This window comes from Macrobrachium rosenbergii, chromosome 6 (genome assembly GCF_040412425.1).
Source record: "Macrobrachium rosenbergii isolate ZJJX-2024 chromosome 6, ASM4041242v1, whole genome shotgun sequence".
Classification (NCBI taxonomy): Eukaryota; Metazoa; Arthropoda; class Malacostraca; order Decapoda; family Palaemonidae; genus Macrobrachium; species Macrobrachium rosenbergii.
In genome coordinates this window covers 32394149-32412607 of record NC_089746.1, presented here as the reverse complement: position 1 = coordinate 32412607, position 18459 = coordinate 32394149, and the positions used below count along the sequence as shown (strand labels likewise).

The 18459-nt window shown below is 41.6% G+C and overlaps 1 protein-coding gene across 1 annotated transcript in view; it reads left to right on the top strand.

The window, feature by feature from the left end:
• Positions 1-808: 808 nt before the first annotated feature.
• The window catches only part of casp (Fas associated factor casp), a 158458-nt gene continuing 140807 nt past the window's right edge, over positions 809-18459 (top strand). Inside the window, 2 exon segments of the mRNA XM_067105473.1 lie at positions 809-1132; positions 17415-17564. Of these exon segments, the coding sequence (XP_066961574.1) occupies positions 1097-1132; positions 17415-17564 (186 nt within the window). The 5' untranslated portion in view covers positions 809-1096.

The following is an 18459-nucleotide window of genomic DNA, read 5'->3' as shown; positions in this document are numbered from 1 at the left end:
TAATATCTCGCAGTTGCTATGGTAATTTATAGTAACGGGTTAGTCGCTAGTATGTGGCAACGCAACTAAAATGAAAACTTCTAGTAACCGGTTAGTTGCTAGTAATCTAGTAGTTGAAATTAGCATTTCTGGTAAGTGATCTGTTTCTAGTACCCAACAACAGACGTGATGTATTTACTTGGTGACTCAGAAATTATTTTCACGACAGTCAAGTTTACAACTTAATTTGGGTTAAGGGTTAACTCCACGGAAACCTAGGTGACTGTGTCTTTGTTCAGGGTTTTGCGGCACTTCGCCAATACTTCTAAAAGGTATATTCAATATTTTCATCACAAATTAAGACTGTTTCCTCTTTTTTCAACCCATCCTACTCTGGGATGTGACGAACACCATTGTCTTTCTTTTTAATAATTACAGTGGGCACAATGTCCTGTAAACGATACTTGATTACAAATGTAGCCATGTATTAAACTTGTATTGCACGATACCTGTGTGGATATTGTATTAAAACCTATGAGTACAGTAAAATAGTAATGGGGTTCAGGAAAAGCAAAGCAGGTTGTCGTTTTTTTCCTTAAATAATAAATGAAGTGCTGCAATTATTTATTTTTAATGACGTACTTAATATTTAAAAAACGACAGGCCTACACTAACAATCTAGATTGTCCGTCAGCCATGCATTGTGAATATATTATAATACCGGCATGTGCAATGCTGTTTCAAAGACATTAAACCCACGGCTGAAATTATGTTTCAATGCACTTTTGTATAAGAAACTAAGGAAATGACGTCACAGTCTCAGACATACGTATTTGTTTATGAAAACTATCTGAACAAAGTACACGTCCGATTACGTTATTGATTTAGAATGACTGATTAGATAAATTTCTTACATCTACACAAATCTGCTCAGCCCATCGCTCGAATATACTATTTAGTGTTAACCTGTGTCATTTTACATTTCAAACAACAGTTATTTGCTGAAATTACAACAATCAAAAGAGCAGTGCAAGGCCTCTGTGAATGTGGATGATTCAGACGAAGTTAGAAGGAGCCAGCTGGTGAGAGAGACTGGAACTACCGACTTAGACAAACAATGGCCAACAGGGATGAAATCATAGCCAATTTCCAAGTAAGTACAGTAATATTGTGAAAACAAGTTCCGAATGACCCGGAGCCTCATATTTCATACAGTAACTTTGGTATGATCGTTTTGTGGATCACCTGTAGAAGAAAGGGCTCTGCTCCTCCTCTGTCAAAAAGCTTAGACTCATTCGTGCTTGGTCATCTACAACATTCGTAGGAAACCCTAACAATGAAATCCTACGTACAATCTCCAGTAATGCACACTGGGACAGAAGGATAACACCCAAGGGGAAATTGAGGGCTCTTACTGGGAGCTGGTTGGTCTGTGCTCAAATGTAGCCAATAGCAAGTATGCCTAACCAGGGCGTATTTTAAGCCAGTTACCCCAAGGTATGTTACAGTCTAGACTGGAACCTAAGCTAACTTAGCTTAACCTGGAACCTGGTCTGGTGCAGGCTAGCTTATCCAAGATCCTGCCTTATTTTCTGACTACATGGGCCCAGTAGGCTATCCCTTGAAGTACAATAAAGTGTAGTCTACCAAAGGACAGTAAAGTACCCCATAGACTTTGTATTGTTTTTGGTAACTTGTGCAGTTTCTGCCCCCAGGGCCTATTGTGGTCAAAAGCAGATCAAAGACAAGTATCAACCCGGATGCTGCATCTTGACCAAGCCTAACCTATATTAGGGTGCCATGCCCTGCAGTATACCAAAACCTTAACCTCAGGTGCCATACCCACCCTTGGCTGGGAGAGTGGGTAATTCTAAGTATTAGCTTTATACCTGTTTTTACCCTTGGAAACTGGTTTTCTCTACACTTTTAGGGCCTCTGATACTGGCAGTGCATATGTTTGCTGTCGGCCAAATGGAATGTCCCTTCACTGTGTTTAGTACTGGCCCGGGGGTCGGTGCCCATACGTTAACAAGTTATTGCACTTGCCGGATGGGATATGAACCGTTCCAAACAGACGTACCCGTGCTCTGTCTTGTGAAGATCGCGTATGGAAACCCCTTGTTGGATGGACTTCAGGGGTTAGTTACAGGTTAATTACATTTGTGCAACAAAAATCAAAGATAAATCCATAATTAGCAACCAAAAAACTGTAGAATAAGTGAAGTTAGAAGGAAATCGCTGTTGCGAAGCTATTACTTAGATCTACTGGAGGGTGTACAAACCCTTCCAGCATGACATCTTGCATAGAACAATGAGTGTGCAACTCTTTTGCAATTTTGCCTTGCTACTCTGTCAGAACTGGTAGTGTCTTTGTGATACCTATTACCTCACATGTGGTGTTATTCACTGGTTGCAGGAAAGGTCTATGCAAGATTGTTTGAGTTTTCTTTGCAAGTGATGAGCACATCCCTCAGTCTTATACCAGAATACACGTTATGATCATCACTGCACTGTTAATATTTATTTAGATTATGCTTAGGTGAATAATTTAAATAAGTGATATAAAATAATTTCCTACCATGTGTATTTATCATACATTTTTTCATCTGTGCATCATGTGTTTTAGGCTCTGTATTTTTGGCTGTTGTCATTGGCACAAAACTCCATCTCTGTATTCCATACCATCTGTATTTAATAATGGGAATTTGTTGGGAGGTGACACTCTAAAATAAGTAAAGAGTGCTAACTGGACTGGTAAAAAATGCATAATTCACAAGCTACGTAGTTGGAAAAATTTTGCCTTGTACATTTGCATAGTCAAACCAAAATGTCGCAGCGGGTGACAGGAGGTTTCTCCCGGACTGTATCGTTTGCACTTAAGAACATTTTGGTCATTTTACCCACATATTGTAAACAAACCTAAGAACATTTTGGTCATTTTACCCACATATTGTAAACAAGGTTTGCTCCCTCAGGTTACAAAAAAATTGAAAATTATTTTTTTGGCTTAGTCAGTGCCAAATGGTCCCAAAAGAAAGAATTAGCATTTAAAAGGCACACAGCCCACATTTAAAGGTCCAAAACTGGAAGTTTGCATTAGGGCCGTATCCCCCAGCTGGCTGCTGAGACATAATCCTCGTGGTGTTGTTCATTTTCTTTTTATTTATTTATTTTTTTACTCCATACCTCCATTATAGGTCCCCAAATACATTTTTTTCCACTAATATGAAAAATTTATTATATAAAACTCTCTACAAAATTGAAATTAGAAACAAGTTTATTTTACTTTTTATTTGGTAATATAACTTACAAACTACATTTTCCCTTTTCTCTATGACTTTTACAAATTTCTAAGAGTATGACATTCTTCCAAACATGGTTCCAGACATAGTGGCATATCATATTCACGGCAGTGGAAGTGAGTGTCTTTTCTCTGCTATGGTTGACTATTTGTATGTTGGTAGACATAGCGAGCCCTTTGTACTCTCTGTTTTTGGGCACCTGGTGGCACTGGCATCATACGAATGAAATGACATGCAGTAAGTCGGTTGGATCTCCAGCAGCAGAGTGACAACCAGGTGAGGGGCGTTCAGCAGCATTATCTTCTAACAGCTGGTGTATCACTTCAGTTATGAAATCTGGCAGTGTACATTTTTATATGGTTCTTGAGCGTAAACAGTATTTGTGCATCCAACATTGTGATAGCTAACATGTAAAAAAAAAATTTTTCTTGTACTATTTTAGTGTCTTACAAGCACAATCAATAGGCTTCTGTCTTCTGGAATAAAGATACTGAAAGAGGGCTGGAGATGTATACCAATTATCGACATATAATACATGGTTTTTGTCAAGATAAGGCTCCATAAGGGATAGCACTACACCACCAGATAACCCCAAAGTCTCTTCGAGTGTCACTTCTGTTTCAGCACCAGTGTACAGGATAAGATCTTGACCAAAACCAGTTTGACCGTCACATAAAACAAACAGTTTCAATCCAAATCTGTGACGTGTAGAAGGAATGCACTGTCTAAATGATATATTACCTCTCCATAAAACGAGGCTCTCTCTATGACCACATTACGAAAAGGATAAAACACTTCTTTGCATCTTTCCTATATGATCAAACACTGCACGAATTTTGTTTATCTTGCCTATTGCTTTGGTTAGATATCCTTCAAGATTATCATAGAAATGTAATGCACGTAAAATGTTTATAAAACAATTCACAGACATTATTTTCGAAAAACTGGTTGTACTCAGGAGAGGATCACTGACCCAATAATCACGATAATTGCCCTTCCTGACAATACCTATAGGCATAATCAAAGCAGAGAAATTTCTCATCACTGATACTGTGATGTCATACCACTGTAGTTCCCTTGAGTGTTCGCTTGATATATGATCTTGCATAAAATGAACGTAACGATTTGACCCCTCAACAGTCAGTTCCATTATAGAATCATTCCAAAAAAATTGAAAAAATCACTTTCACGAGTATTTTCTTCAAAATCATCCACCTGTATTATTGTTGGTGGTGTTGAAGATGGGGTAGGGTTATTGGATGGGATGGGGGGATCACTAAGAGCGTTTTATGGCCATTAGTGTGATGATGATTATTATTATTATTAAGATAAAAAATAAATGGAAGTAGCCCAAATTGAATAAAAGAGCCCAAGTCAAATAAAAAGTAGCCCAAAAAGTCACAGGTATCAGATTGTGAATTCTGGTCGCTGAAAGGTTTAAAAAGCAGCCCCATTTGCAATTTGTAATTCAATCTGGCAACCCTGGGCCGGTCTCAAGCGCTGTTGCGTTTCTGGAGGTTTGCCAAATACCCATCCAACATAAGCAGTATCCATACAATGAGCTATGAAGGTGCACAAACTTAAAAACTTAAGAACATCATATGACATGGATAACCTGTGTGAGATGACTTCTGCAACACCTCATATGATGTGGTTGACCTCTTACAGGTTAAAACCTCAGGTGGAGTGTCCACTCCTCTGTATTTATCACGGATTTTCTTTGCTTTTGTTTCTTCTAAATGCAACATTGAGTAACCTTTGTTCTGTGCATTAGTAGAATTACTAAAAGGACCTCATTCAAACTGGATGGTACCTAATGGGGTATTTATTCAGAAAAAGTTACAAGCTTTCTTGGACAAACAGTCCACATTATCAGGTATCCGTACAATGAGCAGACGCGCAGTCCAGCTGTATTTATATCTGTGTGCTGGGTACTTTTAATCCTATAATCGCCTAGCTCCTCCTGTGTGACCCCCACCCCCTCGTGATCTTGGTCTTTCTCTGCTCCCTTCTTCCAGGCATCCGTTTTCCGTGCGTTCTCTTGCATTATTCCTTCGTTTCCTTGCTACTGTGGAGTATACGATTTTTCTAGATATGCCGTCTTCAAAGCTGTTTCTGGTGTTCCCTGCCATTGTGTTGTTGGCGCAAGTTATGAAGGCGTTCTCTGCAACCAGTCTAGCCGTTTTGTTGGTGTTCCTGTACAGAAAACTCATATTTTCCCAGTCTATTTTATGATGATTTTCCCAAGAGTGTTTGGCAACTGCCGACATCTGATTATAATGCCTTATGTTGTGCAGATGTTGTTTGCTTCGCTCTTTACATGATTTGCCAGTTTCGCCATAGTACCCTTCCTCACAGTCTAGACACACTTCCATATATACCCCCTATAATCTCTTCCCCCTCTACAACTTTTTGTTTCTAACTATTTTATTCATAATGATGTTTTTGTAGCTGCCTATAAATTTGAAATTATTTAGCTTTCTGTTGATGGGTGCAATAAAGTTGTTGTTCGGGACTGTAATTATTTTCTTCCCTACCAAATGTTCCTTTTCTATCCTTTCCCTCTCCCAAAATAGTTTTTCCTTGCTTTGATGTGTGCCCACTCCCACCAATACTTAGGGTAGCCTAATCTCCTAAAACTCTCCCTCAGGTAATCCAGCTCTTCGTCTAAAAATTCAGGGACTGCAAAATCCTATAAGCCCTGATGGCCAACCCTGTCATTACTCCTATTTTTATTTCTTTCCTATGACTGGAGAACCTATGTGTGTGTGCCTTCTTCCTATATACCTTGAATTTTAAATTTTCCCCTTCCCTCTTAACCAGGACATCCAAGAAAGGAATTTCTCCCTCCTTCTCTTCTTCTATTGTGAACTGGATGTGTTCATTTAGTTTATTTATGTTTTCTAGGAACTTGTGTAGATCTTCCCTTTCTCCCTTGTAAATAATCAAGATGTCATCCACGTATCTTACCCATTTTACGATATTTAAGTTCCCTTTATTTACTTTGCCCACCTCTTCCTTTTCAAACCATTCCATGAAGATATTAGCTAGAATTGGTGAAAGACTTGAACCCATGGCCACGCCTTAGGTTCTCCAGTCATAGGAAAGAAATAAAGAAAAAAAAGAAATAAAGGAAAGTCTTCTGTGGTGGAAGCCAGAAGGCAGGCTGTCAGAAGGGAGGTCCTTTCTTCCATTGAACCCCAACCTAGACTTCTATGCAGATGCATCGGATCTGGGACCCAAGAAGTGTCAGGAACTTGGTCCCTGGAGCAGATTCACTGGCACATCAACCTCAAGGAGCTGACAGCAGTTCGGCTAGGCCTTCAGCATTTTGCATCCGTAGTCCAGTCAAGTAGTGACCGTACACACTCTCTGGAACTCGGAATTAACATCTACCTTCAGACCCAGTTGGCCCCGTTGCAAGAGTTCCACTATTTGGGGATGAATCTCAACTCTTGGACTTTTCGGGTTTTTCCATTTGCCAAGAGAATCACTAGTTGCCTTCAGATGGTCCACAAGTTTTTAGCCCCTTCGTCTTGATCGGCCCATCAGTGGATGAGCCTATTGGAGACTCTGTTGTCCGTCAAGACATTCATCAAGTTAGGCAACTTCTCATGAGAAGTTTTACAATTCTTCCCCTAGGCCAACTGGGACAGGGAAACACAGCCAGTCACCTACAAGTTTCACATAAACCCGGTAAACAAGTCATGCCAGCATTGTGGTGTCCGAATGTAGACTTTCGGAAAGAAAGCCTTTCATCCTCTGAGCCCAGGCTTAGACTTGTTTTCAGGCTCCTCGGTTCTAGGTTGAGGAGTCCTCTTGGGCTACACCTTTCCACCCTTCAACATGGTGAGGGAATTGCTTGACTAGTCGAGGGCAACATCAGAATGTTATGATGATTCTCATAGCCCGTTCTGGCCCATGAAAGAATGATTCCAGGACCTGCTATGGTTGTGGGTGGACTCTCCGAGACTTCTTCCCCTAAAAACCATGTCTGTGCAGACCACCTCACATTTAGAGATACCAAAGGGTTGTCCGTTCTTGTCCTGACAGGCTTCAGACTGTCCGGAAGTTTGTCAGAGCTTAAGAGTTTTCAAGACGCGCTGCAGAGGCTATTGCAAGGTGCTGGCTAAGTGGGCAATTTTCCAAAGCTGGTGTCTGACTCAACATCTCTTCTTCTGAGACATCTGTGACACAATTGCAAATTTCTTCCTTTATCCGAGATCTAGGAATCTGTCGTCCTGCAACATTAATGGGTTTCGAACTGTGTTTAACAAAGTGTCTAAACACAGGTCCTGAATTTTGTGTCAATCCCATTTTTAACGATCTCGTCAAGTCTTTTGATATGTCTAAGCAGGAAAGGAAGATGTGGCCTCCTGGAACCTGGACGTATTGTTGAAGTGGCTGACAGATCTTGCTTTTCAACCCCTTTGTTCCTCTTCTCGAGAAACCTTACTTGGAAGACTCTCTTCCTTGTGGCCATGGCTACTGCAAACCTATTAATAAGTTCCAAGACATCGATATCCACAAGGAGATGCAGTTTGCTTCTTTACCCTTGGATTTTTAGCCAAGAATGAGGACCCATCCAAGCCCTGGCCCCATTCTCTTTCCATTAAGACCTTAACGGATACCTTGGCTCTGAGGAAGGAGGGAGAGTTCTTTGTCCTGCTAAGGCTTTAAGGTATTACCTGAGCAGGACTGAGAAGATCAGAGGACCATCCAGTAACCTCTGGTGCTCTGTCAAAAACCCCTCTCGCCTTTCGACTGAGAATGCATTGTCCATCTTCATCAGAGGCTTAATTTCTGAGGCACACTCAGATTCAGGAGGGCATTTTGCCTCCTTTTACAGTGAAAGCTCACAATATCAGGACAGTCTCTACCTTATTACTATCCATTTCAGGGACCACAAGTCATCATTTTTCTCAAATATCTTTCCAACTAATTATTTGATCGAAATGATACTTTGACACAGTGTACAAGACACCTCCCGCTAATTTTTGGCGTTTACTCTTGACTTTTAAAGGCAAAGTTGCATGAGTCAGCAGGACTAATGTACACAATTGAACATCCACTATCCCCCTTAGACAGGAAAGTGGGGGCCAGAGATGGGGAGGCCAGGATAGTGAGTTGAGGGAGGGATGAGGAGGGGAAGGGAGAGGGAGGAACGGGATGAGGATAAAGGACGTTCAAATGCATAGTTTGGCGATGCTTGGCAACACCATGTAAGTCAAGAGTAAATGCCTAAACTAAAACCATTTGATAATGCACTATATTAGCAAAAATTAGTGTTAGGTGTCTTGTACACTGTGTCAAAGTACTATTTCAATCAAATAATTAGTTAGAAGGATATTTGAGATAGTAGCTTTCAGACACATATGTCTCACTTCCATTCTGCAGTCAACCTACTGGAAGTGCAAACTGATCTTCATGTCTCTCTGTTTGAAAGAAGTTGAAACAGTGTGTGAAAATTGCACTACCTTGGGGCCGTTATCAGTGGCTTACATGGTATTGCGTGAGGAAGCATAGGAATCTGTCTTTTTTACTACTGTCTCTTTCGCTTTAAAATAGGGTGTCAAATTTTCAGGAGCCAGGGGGTACAGTATACCTGGAGTATCCACCAGTCTCAGTGGATGGGTTATGGGGTTTTCAGTGTAGGTGAAAGCTTTTTCTGGTTTATTTTTATTGTGGTACTGTGCCCAGGGCAAGGGCACTTATTGATGCTTTGCTAGCCATTGGACATATCCTTCACTGCAAAGCTCCCACCTACTGTAAGTAGAGGCGCTCCGCGGCTGTACCGTCACACCACTATAGGTTAAGATGAGCACCAACCAGAGGCAGTACTTACCTGCAGTAGCTCTCTTACCAAATAAGGAAACTACAAGCTTCATCTTTAATGCTAGCAACTTTTCTATTTCCAAGGCATTACCATAACTTAATGTTTTGGAGTAGAATATGTCCTTGCATCCCACCTCCTGTCAATGTGGGATTCAGCTATGTAATTACTTGGTAAGTTACTTATGTGAAAATGTTATTTTCATGGTAAAATTAAGTTTTATATATACTTACCAAGTAATTACAGATTGGAGCCCTTCCTCCTCCCCTGTCATGGACTTAAGGGCCCAAACAGAATGAGGTTTTTTAGCTAAGTCGTTTCCAGTACTCCCGTTGGTGGGCAGGGCCTGTCACCTACACTATACTATTGAAGCACTACCTCAGTTTTTTCAATAAAGGCTGCCACACGAGTTGAAACTAGAACAGAATATGTAATTACTAAGTTTTCCTATCGTAGAAACCTAAAGTTTTATATAAGTAACTTAACCAAATAATTACATAGCTATAGTTTCTACTTTACGTGGCAGCTCAAAATTCAGGTATCGCGGTAGCTATCTTTGTTTTGGATGTAGGTAGACTGCCCTGCCCACTTTTGGGAGAGAATAGGTACAACATAGCTAAAGAGCCCAATTCGTTTCTGCCGGCCAATGACTTAACACTGGTTATTGGCAGCTCTTGGTTTGTTTTTCACCGGATAATCAGATATCTTCATTTGGTGAAGCACTCTTTGTTTTTGGTAGCTTTCAGCTGTTATTTGGCTTAGCTAACATTCAGTTAACTTTATTGGTTGTAACTTTTCTGATTTGGACTTTTTAACTAATTATGTCAGATTCTAGTTTGTGTAGCGTTAGGTATTGCAGCAAAGGCTGCAAGACTAGACTCACTTCAGCAAAGTAAGACACTCATACTGTCTGTAGTTCTTGTAGGGAGCAAATTTGCTCGCCTGACATTAATTGTAAGGAATGTAAGGACTGGGATAAGGGGAAGTGGAAGACTTTGCAGACCCACTTACATAGCTTGCAACTTGACCAACTGAGGAAGGCTACTGCTAGGACTGAAGCTAAGGCTTCCGCTAGTTCGATTAATTCTCCAGGAATTGATGTTGCTGCCCTACCTATCTCTTCAACACTTGTGACGGCATTTTCACCTATTTTCAGTCCTCCGACTTTTCCTGTTACTGCATTACCTGGCTCTCATTCTTCTGAACCCAATGCCATTGCCAGCTTAGAAGCACGTGTGGATCAGAAATTTTATTTGTTAGTTAATACTCTTTCCCAGATAGGGAATTCTGTGAAAGTCCTGATGGACAAATTTAATAGTATTAGTGCAGTGTCGGTGGAGGGAGCGGCTGTTTGCCCCACCAATACTCCTAGACCAAGGTCCCTGCTAAACTCCCCTTGCTCACTTGGGAGGAAGCAAACTGGCAGTCCAAGGGAGGTCTGTGGGGTTTGCTTGCAAACAGTCGTCGCCTCATCTGAGCCTGTCGTCTGCCATTCCTAGGCTGCAGAGGACCACCGTTGGGAAGGCATCCTTTTGGATGTTCGTACCTTATCATCTAGTGATTTGGACTCTCTTGGGCCCAATAAGCGCAGTGGGCATTTTGCAAAGGTTTCGAGGCCATTGAAAAGGCCGGGCACTTCGTAGGAAGTTGATTCACCCCATCTTGTAAAAAAGCTTTAGAGAGGGAACGCAGCCCACTCCCTTCGTGTAGCTTTTGGGAGTCGACTGTTAAAGATTATGGCACCCATTCATTGTCCAATGAGTGTCCTGGCTCCAAAAGAGTGTATGCCAGTCCCGTACATCGCCATAGTGTGTCTGAGTGCCCAGAGTCTGAAAGTGTAGTGTATAAGCTCCCGGTAGAGGATCAGTCTGTGTCCGAGCACCCACCGTATGAGCCCCACGTATCCAACCGCCCATGGCATGAGCGTTCAGTGCCTGCGCTTCCAGTTCGTGGGTGCCCAGTGTCCGAACATTCCGAATTGGAAGATTCAGTGTATGGACGTCAAGCTTCAAAAGTGCATCCAGGCCATTGAAAAGGCCAGTATCCGTGGCTGAGTCCGAATTTCCAATTCCGTGCAAGCGGAACAGAGATCGGGACCTGAGTCCCAAACCTTCATGCAGTTTTTGGGATGATCCATCTAACATGTTGCCTGTAGTGTCTGTGTCAGAGCGTCAGTTTCTGTCGCCCAAGTGGATCGCTAAGAAACACGAAGACCGCACTTTTGGATCCAAGGGATCTAAGCAAAGGGGATCCAGTTTAGTGGGATCTGGTGGATCCAAGTACCTGGTGGGATCAGAAGGACCCAGATATTTGAGGGGATCTGAGGGATCCAGGCATCCATCGGGATCCGAGGGATCCATTCGTCCAGTGGGATCTGAGGGATCCATTCATCAAGTGGGATCTACAGGATCCAAGTGTTTAGTGGGATCCAAGGGATCCAGACACACAGTGGGATCTAGAGGATCCAATAATCCCGTTGAACCAGTTCAACAAGTAGTTCACGAGCGTTTGTCGTTGCTCGATCACACCCATTCCGAGCGAGCAAACGGGCATATGGCACCGCCTTCTTCTCTTCGTCTGGTTCAGGATCCGGCTTTGGAACTCATTAAGTAACGCTTAGACAGTATTATGGACCTTTTACGTAAACCGTCAGTGACTAATGAGCCTGAGAATTTGACTGTCTCTCCCATTTCGTCTGCAGAAGAGGACATAGAACAGGATCAGCCTGTTTCAGCCAATGCTTCCGTTTTGAAATACTTCTTGTTTTGCTTCCCAGACGTCTTTTCTCCAGCGATTCCCTTTTCGCCTGGTTCTTTTTCATGCTTTCATGATGAGACAGCCTATGGATGGCTCTAGTCTGCCTAACATTGTGTTATCGAAGTCGTCGAAGAAAGTTCTGTCAAGCATTTAGAGCTGGTCGACAGAAAAGAGGAAAACGGAAAGCGGTATTCTGCACTCCTCCTCGCTTATCCAAGAGGAGATACTTATCCTATGTGACTGGGGAAGTGCCGTTGTTGGGAGTTACTGCCTCCTTCCAAGGGGATTTCTCCAGTTTAACTGACTCATCAAGATCTGCCTTCTCCTCTTCCAAGATCTGGTTTATGACTTCTGAACTCGAGCGTTTGACTAAGGACATTTTTAAGGTCACCGAGATCTTAAGTTTTCTTGACTGGACTGTTAGCCCCTTAGCGAAGAAAATAGAAGATTGCGCCTCTCTCCAAGCTAACTTTGCTACAGACTGGCTGGGAGTTCTCTCATGCACGGATAAAGCGATAAGGGATGGATCCCAGGAGCTGGCAGCAAAAATTTTGAGGAGGAAGAGGTAGATTCCAGTCCCGTTCCTGAGCGTATTCTAGGTCCGTTCAGCCAATTAAGAAGTCAACAAGCAAATCTTCCTCTCGTAAGTGAGGATACTATTCTCCGTGTGTACCAGTGGGGCCAGGCTTCAGCATTTTTGGAGCAAGTGGAGGGACAGGGATGTAGAACCTTGGGTTTTAAAGGTAATCAAAGTAGGATACTCTATCCCATTCAGTGAGAAACCTCCCTTAGTGTCCTCACCTATCAACTTGGCGGCCTACTCTTTAGACTCAGAGAGGTATTCGTCCCCACCACAGGAAGTTTCGTCTGTCCTTGCCAAGAGAACCGTAGAAATAGTTGGAGATGTCAGCACGCCAGGGGTTCTACAACCGGCTATTCGTCGTCCCAAAATCATCAGGAGGTTGGAGACCTGTCCTGGACATCAGTGCCCTGAATTTCTATATTCAGACTACGAAATTCAAAATGGAAACAACCCACTCAGTTCTATCTTCCATCCGTCAAGGGGATTGGATGGCAACCATAGACATGCAGGATGCATATTTCCACGTCCCAGTTCACCCAGAGGCCAGGAAATATCTGCGGTTTATGTACCAGGACAAGGTCTTCCAATTTCGAGCGCTGTGCTTCAGACTTTCGATGGCCCCTCAAGTTTTCACCCAAGTCCTAGCCCCAATGGCAAAATGGCTACATCTCATGGGGATCAACATCAGCCTCTATTTAGACAATTGGCTCCTACGCTCCCCCTCGGAATCAAGTTGCACGGAGGGCCTAAAGAAGACTCTTGCATTAGCCCAAGAATTGGGCCTACGGATAAATCTAGACAAATCTCAGTTAGTCCCGAGTCAATCAATTCTTTATTTGGGAATGAAGATCAACTCTCGGGATTTTCGGGCTTTTCCATCCGACAAGAGAGTAAAAGCCTGCATTCAGACAGTTCAGAAATTCCTCTCTCTCCCATCATGCTTGGCCAGTGAATGGAAGTGTCTACTGGGAACTTTCTCATCCATAGAAAAGTTCATTCCCTTAGGGAGACTTCACACAAGAGTACTACAATTCTTTTTGAAAGCCAGTTGGCAATTAAGTTTCTCCTGGACTCGTTTGTTTTCCCAATCACCCCCAAGATCAAAGAGGACCTTCGATGGTGGCTTGCAACAGGAAGGATTGCGGAAGGGAAATCTCTACACCCTCTGAACCCCAACCTCACATTATACTCAGACGCATCGGATCTGGGTTGGGGGGGCTCTCCTAGAAAACAACGAAGTGTCAGGGACATGGTCACCACCCGAGAGAGAACTTCATATCAACGTGAAGGAGCTGAAGGCAATACACTTAGCTCTTCAACATTTCTCAACAGCAACTTACAAATCCATAGTCATAGTCCACTCGGGCAATATGTCAGCTCTGGCTTACATGAAGAATCAGGGAGGGACACACTCCTTTTCATTGTATCAAGCGACCAAAGATCTCCTTATGTGGGCGCAGGGAAATCAAACCAAGATTGTTACCTGCTTTATAGCCGACAAATTAAGTCGTTGCAAACAGGTCCTACCCACAGAATGGACACTGAATCCACAGGTATGCACCGATCTGTGGAAATGGGGGGGGGAAAGCCGTCAGTAGATCTATTTGCAACGTCGAGGAATCACAGTCTCCCTTTTTATTGCTCTCCAGCCCCGGACCCTCTCGCGTGGGCAACAGATGCGATGCTCCAGGACTGGTCGAACCTGGATGTATACGCCTTCCCACCGTTCAGTATAGTGAGAGAAGTAATCAACAAATTCCTTTCCACGACCATGTGTCGATAACCCTGGTAGCTACCTTCTGGCCACAGAAAGAGTGGTTTCCAGATCTCAACCTCCTAGTAGACTTCCCAAGATTGCTTCCACAATAACGAAGTCTACTCAAGCAACCGCACTTATTGGTTCCATCTAGGACTATCTACTCTCACTCTGACAGGCTTCAGACTGTCTGGAAACTTGTCAGAGCGAAAGGCTTTTCGAGATCAGCTGCGGAAGCAGTTGCCAGATGTAGACGTCAGTCTTCCTCCAAAGTCCACCAGAATAAATGGACAATAATCACAACTGGTGCAGAAGACATAAGATATCATCTTCTACCCCTGTAGTGCAAATAGCAGACTTCTTGCTATTTTTAAGGTCTTCGCAAGGATTGGCTACGTCCACGATCAGAGGCTACAGAGCGATGCTCAACTCCATTTTCAGATGTAGAGGTCTGGATCTATCTAATGATAAAGACATCAGTGACCTCATCAAGTCACTAGATACTGCAAAGCAAGAGAAATCAGATTCCATATCCTGGAATCTATATGTTGTTTTAAAATGGCTCTCAGGTCTGCCATTTGAACCTCTTTGATCCACACCCCTCAGGGATCTTACAAGAAAAACACTTTTTCTAGTCACTCTAGCTACTGCCAAGAGAACCAAAATTCTTAGACATTCTTTTTAAGGTCTGTGATCTAGGAATCACATTTGGGGGTTCAGGACGATTTACTGTCCTCATGTAAGGTCAGGGCGCAGGAAATAAGAGCAGTGGCTCAAATGTAATCTGTCTCTCTCGTCTTTGGCCTTCAGACGCAATCAGTCTCTCTCTTCAGTCTTGCAATTAACATATTGGAGATGCAAATCAGTGTTCACAATGTTCTGCCTACGTGATATCAAAACGGTGTATGAAAAATGCAGTACTTTAGGTCCGTTCTTCGCAGCTGGCATAGTATTGGGGAATGAAGGATAGGAGGAATGCCTTCTTTTTCCTCTGTCCACTCTCATTGAGTAAGGATGGTTGCACTTCTTGGGAAGTCTGGTGAGCACTGGGTTGTGAGTGTCGCCAATATTTGTTTGTTATGGTTTTGGTTAAAGTTTTGCATTGGTGAAGGTTAAGATTTTATCTGGTAATTTTTCTGTTGTACTGCGCCCAGGGCAAGGGCATATACTATACACACGTCTTTTGGATTGTAAGCTTTGGCAACCTGCGATAAACTCCTACGTTGCAAAGCACCCTCTTAAGTAGAGAGGACTCTTGGCTCTACCGCCACGCCACTACAGGTCGGGAGGAGCTTCAACCAGAGTCAGTACCTGTCTGCTATTGCTCCCTCACCAGGTAAGGTAAGGGTACAACAAGCATTTCATGATGCTAGCTAATTTACTATTCCAAATTCTCCATATCTGAGTTTTTTGGGTAGTATACATTATGTCCATTCATCCCACCACCTTTTAATGTGGGAATCAGCTATGTAATTATTTCGTAAGTTACTTATATAAAAATGACATTTTTATGATAAAATAAAGTTTTATATATACTTACCAAATAATTACATGATCAGAGCCCTCCCTCCTCCCCTCTCATGGACATAGAGCATGAAAGAATTGAGCTCTTTAGCTGTGTTGTACCTATTCTCCCCAAAAAGTGGACGGGGCAGTTTACCTACACCCAAACCAAAAGAGGGCTATGTGATGTTTGAATTTTGAGCTGCCACTGAAAGTAGAAACTACAGTTATGTAATTATTTGGTAAGTATATATAAAACCTTATTTTATTACTGTATAAAAATGTAATTTCTTTACATTTATGTCCCACTTCATCCACCCCTCATTCTGGTACTAGGTACCTGGAGTGCAGACTGATGAGGAGTGGGCAGGGCTCCCCCTACCGTTTATAGTTAATGACCTTGTCTGAAAGTTAAATGGCAGTTCCTGCTCGAGTTTGGACGCTAAATCTTATGTAAAGAGCTTCAGGTATGTATGTTAGGAAAAATACAAATTACTTTAAAAATCTGCTATTTGTTCCCACACGATTGCTTAACAAATCCTCTCCCCTCCCTCCTATTCAGGGGGGGACTTACCTTTGTATAGGTAAAAGAAAACTTAACAAGTGGGTTAAAGAAGTCATGTTCAATGCTATAATGTGTGCGAGGTCTAGCTGCACAAATTACTTTAAAATCTGATATTTGTTCCTACAAGGCTGCTTTACACTCCTTTCTCCCCTCCCTCCCATTCAGGGGGGACTTACCTTTGTATAGATCAAAGAAAACTTAACAAGTGGGTTAAAGAAGTGATGTTCAACGCTCAAACGTGTGGGAGGTCTAGCTGCACAAATTACTTAAAAAATCTGCCATTTGTTCCTACACAACTGCTTAACACTTCTTTCTCCCCTCCCCTATTCAGGGGGGGGGACTTACCTTTGCATAGATCAAAGAAAACTTAACAAGTGGGTTAAAGAAGTGACGTTGAACTCTCTAACGTGTGGGAGGTCTAGCTGCTACTATGTAAAATCTAGATGTTCTGCCCTTTTAGTTATGAAAGGACATATACTGGTTTATTGCAAATCCAAGGGTAGTGGTTTGTACATATAAAAATAAATGGTTTAACTTTTTTTTCTTTTGAGTGTTATGCAGTATAGTAACTATGCTATTTTTTAATTGCAAAAATGTTATATACTTACAGAAGATTAATAGTAAGCTTACTTTCTATTACTGTAATTTCTTATAAAAGAATAAATTATTGCTTTCATGAATTAATTAGTGACACTGAGCATGTGCTTGAGAAATAAGTTTAGAAAACCTATGACACATTTAATCTCGTAAAGTAAAATGAAAACTTATGTAGTTAATGGTAATTGTCTTAATGGATTTTCAACAGTTTTTGTTTATTTTGATTGTTTTAATATATCAAGGCACCAAATTTATAGCTTCCCAAATTGTTTTAAAAGTATTTAATATATCAAGGCACCAAATTTATAGCTTCCCAAATTGTTTTAAAAGTAAGAAATGCCCATGTAAAAATTTTCTTTATAATTCATTCTAGATTCTTATGTAAAAAATGGAAAGCCCTATTTAATACTGTATAGGGACTCTAGAGTAACCAAGGAATTTCTGACATTTTTATTTTTCTATAATAAAATTATGTGTCTGGTCCTTACTTTCATCAGGTGTATATGACTTTTTGGTTTTAAGATATAAATATATTTTAGGCATGCTCGGGTATTGAAGATGTGGGTGAGGCTTTTATGCATTTGGAAGCAGCCAACTGGAACATGTTGGAGGCTCTGCAGATGGTGATGCCTCAGGAGGCAACTCCTGCCATACCTGCACCATTACCACCTCTACAGTCTATATCACAGGTTAGTAACTTAGTGATTCCATTTGAACACATACATACCTTAAGTATTAAATTTACCAATACTGTACATACCTTAAGTATTAAATTTACCAATCAAATGACAGGATTTTTGATGAATTGAAGCCAGTTGTTTTATGAAATTTAGGCTGTCAAGCCAAGCTGGGGCACTTTTGGCCATTCAACCATCAAGATGTTGAAAAGAAGAAGTTGAAGAGGTTGGACAGCAGGGAAAGGAGTTCCAGAAAATAAAGGAAATGAAGTACAAGGATTTAAATTTGGATCTTGGAGAAAACATCAGATTTCACTAAGAAGTAATAGAGAGGTTGGACAGCAAGATTGAGAAAGGAAGTGAGAATGGAGGAAGAGTAAATGGATAAAAAGTGAGTGCAGTTAGGGGCTGAAGGGATGCTGCAAACACCTGCAGTAATGCGTACAGTGCACCACTTGAGGTGCACTGATGGAACTACCTATACAATAAGAAAACCAATTACCTGTATGAATACAATAAAAGGTGAAAACTTTATAATAAACCAAATAAGATTTGGGGATTTTTGGAAATTCAGAACTGACGCTTGCTATGTAAATTTACAAATACAGTCTATTTCCAAAAAAAAAATAGTTTTCATAATAAAATTTATTATTTGGATACTTTCCTACTGTTAAAGAGCTCATATCTTTGCACTGATAGTCGTGTCAGCTTTCAAACAAAAGAAGATGGCCAACCCCGGATAACTGTCTGGTAGTACAGGCAGTCCCCGGTTTACGACGGGGGTTCCGTTCTTATGCCGCGTCGTAAGCCGAAAATCGACGTAAACCGAAAAATCGTCGAAAATCGTCAAAAATCCTAAGAAAACCTGACTTTTAATGCTCTGGGTGTATTGAAAACGATGTAAACT